This window comes from Pteropus vampyrus, unplaced genomic scaffold (assembly GCF_000151845.1).
Source record: "Pteropus vampyrus isolate Shadow unplaced genomic scaffold, Pvam_2.0 Scaffold360, whole genome shotgun sequence".
NCBI classification, from domain to species: domain Eukaryota; kingdom Metazoa; phylum Chordata; class Mammalia; order Chiroptera; family Pteropodidae; genus Pteropus; species Pteropus vampyrus.
Genome location: NW_011889141.1, coordinates 544183 through 553752, shown reverse-complemented (window position 1 = coordinate 553752; position 9570 = coordinate 544183). Strand labels below are relative to the sequence as shown.

At 44.2% G+C, this 9570-nt stretch overlaps 1 protein-coding gene and 1 pseudogene across 1 annotated transcript in view; both read right to left on the bottom strand.

Moving 5' to 3' along the window:
- Positions 1-183: 183 nt before the first annotated feature.
- On the bottom strand, positions 184-302 carry LOC111731308 (annotated as a pseudogene).
- Positions 303-4545: 4243 nt separating this feature from the next.
- The window catches only part of TCN1 (transcobalamin 1), a 10866-nt gene continuing 5841 nt past the window's right edge, over positions 4546-9570 (bottom strand). Inside the window, 5 exon segments of the mRNA XM_011379459.2 lie at positions 4546-4632; positions 4796-4914; positions 6156-6339; positions 7359-7441; positions 7443-7543. Of these exon segments, the coding sequence (XP_011377761.1) occupies positions 4571-4632; positions 4796-4914; positions 6156-6339; positions 7359-7441; positions 7443-7543 (549 nt within the window). The 3' untranslated portion in view covers positions 4546-4570.

Sequence of the window (9570 nt, the reverse complement as noted above, 5' to 3'; positions counted from 1 at the left end):
CAGTTATTACGATATCGTTGACTATATTCCCTATGCTGTACTTTACATCTCCGTGACCGTTTTGTAACTGCATTTTGTATTTTTTCATCTCTTCTTTTTTTTTTTTAGGCAAAGCAACCCTTGGTTGACCTCACAGACTGCAAAGACCTTGTCATCTTACAATCCCTTATTTTTTATTTTTTGCACCAACAGCACCTGGTCTTCCTAGGTGGTCTCCCATCCAAGTACTAACCAGGCCTGAGCCTGCTTAGCTTCCGAGATCAGACGGGATCGGGCTTGTTCAGTGTGGCATGGCCGTAGACTAATCTCTTCACTTTTTTCCATCCAGCCCCCCAACCCTCTGCCCACCTGGCAACCATCAGTTTGTTCTCTGTAAAAGCAGCTCCTTTCAAGGGGGACATTCTTCAGCAGCTCCCACCTTAGAATAAAGCTCAAAGTTCTTTTAATGGCCTACGAGGCCCTGTGAGATCTATCTCCTGCTTTCCTTTCGAATCTCACCTCCGTCCACTTTCTCTCTCACTCACTTTGCTCCAGCCACATGGAACTTCTTATTGTTTGGCCACCTTTGCCCTTGCTGCCCCTTCTGCCCAGGACATCCTCTCTCCACGCATTCTCCTGGTGGCTCCGTCACTTCACTCATGTCTCTGCTCAAAAAGAGAGGCCTTCCCAGACCATTGTGTATAAGACAGGTGCCCCTTACCTGCTGTTAACTCCTCACCCTCTGTCCCACGATGTGTGTGGTCCATTTATCGTCCGTGACCTTCCCCACTAGAGTGTCTCCTCCAGGTGGAAGGCACTTTGTCTACTGTGTTCACTGCTCCGTCCCCAGCCCTTGAGATACCACCTAGCTAGCTCACAGTAGGTATCGCTTGAAAACTTTCTGAATGGACGAATTAGCGAACAAATATCAAACATGGGTTATAAAGTATCCTCTCTCTCTCGCAGAATGGTGGTGGTCTCGTGACGTGTTAGGGTGTGCCGGGCAGTTTCTAACGTGGCCCTGGGTTCCCGTGTCCTGGCGTTTGTCCCCCTGCGGAATTTCCTCTGGAGCGTGGGCTGGCCTCGCTTCTAATGAATGTGTACAGAAAAAGTGATAAGATGAGGTTACAAAAGACCCGCCTCCCTCCTGCTCATCATAGTCTCTCTTTGGCCCTTCTCACGTATCGCTTTGCTAAAGCCAGCTGCCATGTCGTCATCTGCGTTGTGGAGAAGCCCATGTGGCGAAGAACTGATAGCCGCATCCAGCCAACCGCCGTGGAGGGAGGAATCCTGCCAATGACCCTGTGCGCGAGCTCGGAAGCAGATCCTTCCCCGGTTGAGCTTTAAGATGAAGGCAGCGCCAGCCAAAGCCTCATGAGAGACCTCGAGCCAGGGGACCCAGTTAATCCCTTCATTCCTGACCCACAGAAACCGTGAGGTAATAAATGTTGTTTTAAGCCACTAAAGTTTTAGGATAACGTTACGCAGCAATGTGTAGCAGATACGTGGCATGTGATGGGAGAAGAGACTGGAGAGACAGTTTGGACCTTCGTGATGTGGGACCTTGTATGCCACGTGAGGGAGCCGCAGGCAGAAGAACGCCCCCTCCACTCCACGGCGTCCACGTGCCAATCCCTGGAACTGGGGGTGTGTTAGGTTACGTGGTAAAGGGAATTAAGGCTTCACTTGGAATCGAGGTTGCTGATAAACCACCTTGGAGACAGGAGGAATTCTTGGATTGTCTGAGCGGGCCCTCTGCGATCCTTCCAGGAGGAGGAGGGAGGCAGGAGAGTTAGGGTCGGGGAAGGCGATGTGATGATGGAAGCAGAGGTCAGAACAACGCAGCTGCTGGCTTTGAAGATGGCAGGGACCGTGAGCTTGGAACTGCGGGCATCCTCCGGAAGCTGGAAAGGGCAAGGAGACAGGATCTCCCCGAGAACCTCTAGGAGAGCACAGCCCTTTCGACATTTTGATTTCAGCCCAGTGAGATCCATTCCAGACTTCTATTCGTCCAGAACTGTACGATCATACATTTATCTCGTTATAAGCCAATACATTTGTGGTGATTCGTCACAGCAGCAATAAGAATCTAAGGAATGAGAACCCAGCATGGTGTTGAACTTGGGTTCCAGAGCCTGCTCTTGACCATCCTGAGAGGATCCATGTGTGCATCTTGGTGTGCCTGCTCTTTAAACACACACTTCCTTATAAATTGCCACTTACGGCCATGGTTGTCGCAAGACTGATTATCACACAGTTGTTTCAGTTAGCAAACAACTTGCAGAACAGGGACCATGCGGCCCTACGTTTCTTAACTACATACTGCATTTTGACAGTCCTTGGCTAACTATTGACTGGATTGATTAATTGATCGATCGATTGATTTGTTTGCTTGCCTGCTTGCCTGTTTCTTCCTGTGCCTAATTTTCTAGTATCGAAGCACCCAGATTCTGCCTTTGGACATCTGAACGGTTTATATGTGTCGAATACTCTTTGACAGCAGATGGAAGTTGCAACCCTCAGACCCCGTGTGGACTTTGTAACAGTTTTAAGCCCGAGGAGCTTCTCAGAATGCAAGCGTGGCCCGAGCTGGGTTTCGCCGGCCCACGTCAGTGGGATGCTAAGAGCGTGTGATTCCATTCGCCTTCATGTCTGTCTCTGAGATTAAAGGCATTTCTATCAGACCGCAGTGTTACCACGTTCTACTTAGAGACCACTGGCTGCGAGAGACTCAGTTCTCTCTCTTAGAAACGGAAGCTAACGATGCTGCTGCAGGAAAGCGTCAGGAAGCATAGTGGTGTCACGTGAGATTCGCTGCTAGGTCCAATCAGGAGAATTTAAATAAGAATTGCAAGGAAAATGACTTTTTGATGCATGATGGCATCTTATTTGATTTCGTGTCAGTATAGAATAATCTCTTATACCATATTTGAAAAAATAAGTCTAATACAAATTGGGTGCTTTACTGGCATTGACTTTTACCGAAAGAGAGCTAGAATCATAGAGAGCTAGGGATCTCAAAGGGACCTACGATATTCCCACTTTGTTATTTGTCAATTGCAGGGTCATTACTTTCTGTTATTTTGACGTATTTGTGTCTAGATTTTTGCTTGAGCTTCTTTATTTTTACTTATGGACATAACAGATTATGTGTACTGATAGTCCCAGTTCTTAATCAGGTTTTTTTTCAAATGTAATTATTGACAGTGTTCACTGACACTCTTTACAATGTCATGATTGGATGATAAACTGTATGGCCACCCATTTTATTATGGATAGAAATGTCATTTCTAACATTTTGCATATCTGTCATCTGAAACCATTATGCTTCAATTTCACATAGACTGTATAGTCTACAAATGGATCTGACAGCTGCTACCTCATGCTAACCATGCACCATGGAGTTCTGGAAGGGATGACATGCTTCCCCTCACCTCTGACTTAGCTTTCAAGATGCGACACAGAACCAGGAGGACAGAATCCATTGCTGTCTGGTTATGAGGACGTCTGTCACACCTAGTTAATGGAGGCCCGAGCAGGGCCGACCCTGCGAATCCAGGACGAGTACCAGAAAGCAGTGTGTAGGAAGAAGGTTCAAACCCTGAGTACGAAGCAGAGAGTTGCTGGTGGAGGGGAGGGTGCTAAAATCATCGAGAAATCACTGGAGAAACAAGAAAGACGCTGCTAAAATAATTCAGCTCATTCTACCTCAAGGCATTTTCCTTTTGGGGGTTGCTTTAAATGGGTGACTTTTATGCTTCATCTGAAGCACCTTTTGCCCTTTGGCCCCGTAACGGCCTGTCTGGTTCATGACTAGATGTTCAGGGAGCTCAGATCCTCAGTATAATGTGTAGCCCAGCTCACGTTGCTGAGATAGGATTCAACTTTTTTTTTTTTCAATGTGAATTCTGCTGAAATAAACATCAGAGGTGATATTTTTCATGTAGGTTCCGATGACGTGACTATCAGGGTGATTTTTATGGGGAAGTAAAAGGAAAATAAATGTGGGAGAAGAACAAGTGGGATCCAAGGGAGATGGCTGGAGGAGGGGATGTTTTTGCTCAAACTTCGAAGACTGACTTTTATGTGTACACCTGACATTTCCCACCTCGAGCAGAGCAGTGTTTTCCTCTCTACCCACCGTATGCGGTCCTGAGGCTCACTCCATATGTCCCTTGCATCTGGATTTCACAGAGCTCAGTCTCCCTACTTGATCTCGACGCTTGTGGCTGCCACATGAGACCTAGAACCTTATCTCCATTTTCCCCAGTCTCCCAAGGTCACCCAGATGGCGAGCAGGGTAGAACTTGAGTAGAACTCGGCTTATTAGAAAGGTGGTCTCATCTCTTTCATGTCACATCCTCCCGAGGTGGTCTTCCCTCCAATAATAATAATAGTATCCTTTTAAAATGAAATGATTAGAACATGCTCTTTTTGTACAGTCGTTGATATTTATTGAACATGCAAAGAAAAGGCGGTTACTGACTCCCCTGTTGCAATCGAGACAGATGAAAGAGAAGACATGAGGTCAGTCTCCATATGGAATTCTACTTCGTGAGACTTAGATCCAGCTGAGGAAGGTCTGAGTGGATTAGTACTTGCTCCAGCGAACCTCCAAATTTTCCCCATCATGGACAACATAACTACCAACTCCTGAACAGGAAGAAGGAGAAGTCAGTCCAGTGATTTGACCACCCAGCCACTAAGTGATGGATATCACTGTCCCAGTTCCTGGGCACATTCTCCACGGAAGCTCACACATCCGGATGCTCTGGGCATTTTCACACCGTGGGGCTTTGGGCACACTCTCCCTTACCTTGGCTCAGTGGTTTTCCTTCACTCAGGAGTTCCCAGTAGGTTCTGTCATTACTGTTGGCCTTCAAGCCCTGAACAGAGGTGACGTAGGGGCCCCAAGAGCTCTCCACCACTGTGAAACTGTGGGAACAGTGAATGGGTTACAGGAACTTAGAATTTTCAAAAGCAATGTACCTAGGAATCACTTGAAGATACTACACCCCCCCTTGCCCCCCAACCGCCAAAGGCATATTTCCTGGCCCTATTCTCAGAGACTTTGATTCTATAGGTCTGGGCTGAGACCAGGAATCTGCATATATTATAAACACTGCAGATGATTCTGTGCAGGCACTCCACAATTCATGCTAAATTAGAGAAATGATGCCCATGGTTTCTGTTCCTCCCTCCTGCCACAGGAGACACTTTGCAGTCAACAACTTCTGATCTTCTACCCCAAGAGAGTAACTGACAAAGATACTAAAATGGTAGGTGAAAGAGTTAACCTGATGTCCTACAGTGCCATAAGCCATAATTTAGTAGGTTTTCTCTTAAGAAAGAGACACAGGAAAGAATCATTTAGTATTTCATATGTGTTTATTAAAAAGGGACATGGTCAATGTCTGTTTCACATTCTTTAGTCACATTTCTCTTCCTGGGAGCACGTGAAAGGAGCCTTTATAATTATATATGTACATTTATAAGATAAAATGTATGTACACACAGATATTTTCATTGATAGGTTTTTCTCTGTAGCATCATGTAAGATTTTATATTATAGACACAATATTGTGTTATTAGACACAATAAACAATTGTCAGATTTAAGAATCCAAAATAACCATATTTTTTAGAGACAAAGTCAGTATCTTAATTTTAATATTTGACCTCGCTAGGCCAGGGAATCTTATTAATCTAAGGGTCCCCTAACGCTCCTGGAAGCAGGAGTGGGGCACAGAGAGTCTCCTGGGTGTTTGAGAGATCTCTGATTTAAATGATGTTTTGTGTGTATGTTCATTTTACTGGGATGAGCAACCCACTCATCTGATTTTCAGAGGGATCAGTAATTAAAAAATTGTTAAGAGCACTCGTTTTAGACACAGAATGGCTGACATAAAAGTTCTATTTATTGAAGTTTTACTGACTGAAGAGAGATCCCTGGGACATATTCACCTATTAAGTGAACATTAATTTAATACCTGTTATATGCTATAAGATACAAGGTCTCACCTCTATTTTTTGACCCCTGCCATGAGATGTAGATGGACAACAAACATACTGATTAAGAAGTGTTTAAATGTACTTGTTTTCACGTGCAGAGGTATTTTTACTGAGTCTTTCAAAATCACACCAATAACCTTACCTTTAGGTTATATATAGACATACCAAAATGCAGCCTCATTTATTTTCCGAGCTTCCTCCATGACATCGAGGAAAACAGAGCCATTGAGCACAGTGACTTTGGTGGGATATGTTTCATTGATTTTCACAGAATAATGGACTGAAATATATGAGGATGAGCTACTAGATGCCACAGATACAGGCTCATGAATGGAGATGCTGAAGTTACCTGGCACAGACAGAAAGGCAGAGAAGAATTCTTATTTGGAACAATAAAAATGCTGTTAGAGTTGCACACTCATCCAGCCCCTATCCATGGACTCCATTTTTTTATGCGGTGAGGGATTTTCTACAGGGAACAAGTGTCATCAATCAAGGGGCAGACCTCATGTGACTAAAGCAGAAATTAAAACCCTCTACTCACTGCCTTGTAAAAGCTTGTCTCACCTCTCTGCTCTTTAAGCTGTTTAGTCACCCCTCTCTCGTTTCTCACAGAGCCCCCTGATTTTTCCCCCTTTGGTACAGCGTACAATAATGCTTCCTTTTTGTATTTGCCTTTTTATATCTTAACATTTATTGAAAAATATTATGTGCTAGGCACAGTACTATTCATTTTACATGAACTACTTTAGTCCTCATAAAAACCTAAGTTAGATATTATAATCATTTGCATTTCTTACACTAGAAAACTGAAGTTTAGAGGTTTAATATTTTGTCCAGGGTCTCTAAACCTGTCAGCGACTGAACCAGGAATGAATGAGATAGAAGAAGTCTCCTTTCTTTATACCTTGTTGCAAAATCAGTTGTTTGTATCAATGATTCAGGCTGTGGTTTCTTACGATACTGCCACATTCTTTCCACACAGACGTCTTATTTCCTGAGGAATCACTCACTGTGCTTAATGGAAAGTCAGAGACACCGTATTTTGTGTAGGATAGGGAGGATGCTCAGACCATCTCTCTGTATCCAGCAATCAGAAAACATCCCTTTGGAGATAGCCATCATCTAACCAAGTCCACTGTGTTTATCGGTGTTTGAGCCAAGAACAACATCTACTACCTTGTTAAGAACAAATCCTCAGGTGGTTCCAATCTGTGATGACACATATATCAAGGACTGAGTTCTCTCTAGGAACTGTGATGCTTTAGAGCTTTATCTGGTAACTTTTGGTGCCTAAAGACATCTAAATCTCATGTGCTCTGGGTGTTATGTCGAAAGGCAAAAACAGTCTGCTCTTTAGTGCTATACCTGAACCATTGACACAAAAAGAATTTTTGTTGATGTCCAGGTAGGTCTTTCCCATCAGGGCAGGTAAGATCTGGGCTGCAGCAGTTGCGGAATGCTCCCCGAGAAATTTCCTGGAGCACCATGTCCAGAGTTTGTTGGCAATTCCATTCACCTTCGTTGTAATATTTTGATGAGACAAACAGAGCCTAATGAGAAAGAGAGAGAGAGAGAGAGAGAGAGAGAGAGAGAGAGAGAGAGAGAGAGAGAGAGAGAGAGAATGAATGAGAAAAACTTCAAATAAGGGGACTGCCTACCTCTAAGGAATTCAGTAAATATTTATTGAACATTGACTACACAAGAGGCATCTTAGATGACTAAGATACCTTTCCTGACATCAAGAAGCTTATGAACTATTTTGGGTGGGGAGGTGGGGAATTGCGTAGTATCACAAACTACTAACACCAGTGAGAACAGGCTCTGTCTGCCACATGCGCTCTCGTATCCCCAGCCTTGAAACAATGCTGGTCACATAGGAGGTACTCCCTCAATATCGTTAACAGACAAACTGTTGGAAAAGGAACCTCGCAGGTGAATGCTCTAAGAGAAGCTCCAGTGGGGCAGCCTTGCAAAGAGGAAGAACTCTACACATCTAGTGGGACTGAGGAAGGGTCTGGTGGCAGGGGCAGTACTTGAGGCTGGCCTTACAATGTGACCTGACGGCATGGCGGCACTTCATTAGGTGACGCGATGGGAGAATGACTGAAGGTGCTCAAGTGGGAGTGGCCAGGGTGGGCGTGGCCTGGTCGTGCCGCGAGTATCTGCGTTTTAGCAAAAGCCCCAAGAATTCTCCTTGCCTGGACAGAGTCAGGGCCACGTGGAAGAACAATCTGGAGAGGGTCGGGGCCAGACTGGTAGACCCTTGAATTTCAGGGTGCAGCATCGAACATTATTTGCTGGGCAGTGGGATGTTTAATAAAGTTTCTGAACAGGAACTGTCCAGGCAGCAGATGTAAACTGGATCGAAAGGGCAGAATTATGGGGTAGGTGTTAGAGTGAGCAGATCAAGGAGTAAAATGTGTCAAACTTGAAGGTGTTGCTGTGTAGTTTCTCAGGAAAGAGCAGTCCTCCCCCTCACCCTCCCCCCTCCATTTTCATCTTTACTTGAAGACTCTTAAGGTTAACCAAGTAGTCTGTAAGCATTTGTAGGTTATTAAAAAAAAAACAAAAAACTAAACTGATCATATGAGATCTCTTAAAAACTGTCTTGTGGTCAGGAAGCTCTTGGTCCTGCTGTGAATTAATATCTGTGGGGCTTTTAAATAAGACCAAGGCTCATGCTCCACCCCTAAATTTCTGTATTCACTGGCTGGCATAGAGCCTAAGCATGAGTCTTTTCTAAAAGCTCTTCCTGGTGATTCAGATGTGCAGTCAGGATGAGAAGCCACTGTTTTATAAAACTGGAACTTAGCAAGGCAGACAACACGAATAGCAACAACAATACAAACAACTTTACGACTGGATCCCTGCCTACGGCACCAGCCTTGTCTAGTAATTTTTCCCAAGGACCCAATGCTGACCTCACCTCAATCGCCCTAAAATGTGTAATGTTCTTTGGTGCCTTTGGTCTTTGGCCTTGTTTATTCTCCATCCCTTCTCTCTTCCTGAGTCAGCCTGGCAGATCCCTATTCATATTAAAGATTCGGCGAAATGTTTTTTTCTGTAAACTTTCCTTCATCTCTTCTTGTATCCAGCCCTGTACGGTGGGGTAAATCGGTGCAGGAATAAAGTCCCAGACTTTGAGGAACATAGACAGGACAGTATAGGTGCTGAGTGTGAGTTTTGAAACCAACTGGTTAGGTCCCGTCCCTGTCTGCATCACTTTCCGGCGTTGTAATATTAGGCAAGTTACTGATACTCCATGACTCATGCTCTTATTATAGGAAATGGTGGTAATAATTCTTTCTTCATTATGTGTGCGTTAATGAGTTAACGTCAATAAATATGAGCCGCTGTTATCGCCACTACCACTTCTATCACAGTAATCTGATTTGGAAGGTAGGATGAAAGCACAAAACAGTGGTATATGATAAAGTGTGAAATTACATGTGATGGAAAGACAGATTGTAGTCGTAGTAGACTCTAGAATTTCTTAAGTAAATTGTAGTCAAGAAAAGCTTCATAGAAGCATTGGATATGGGAAGGTAAAGGTTGAAGGTGAAGAGAATACATTTCA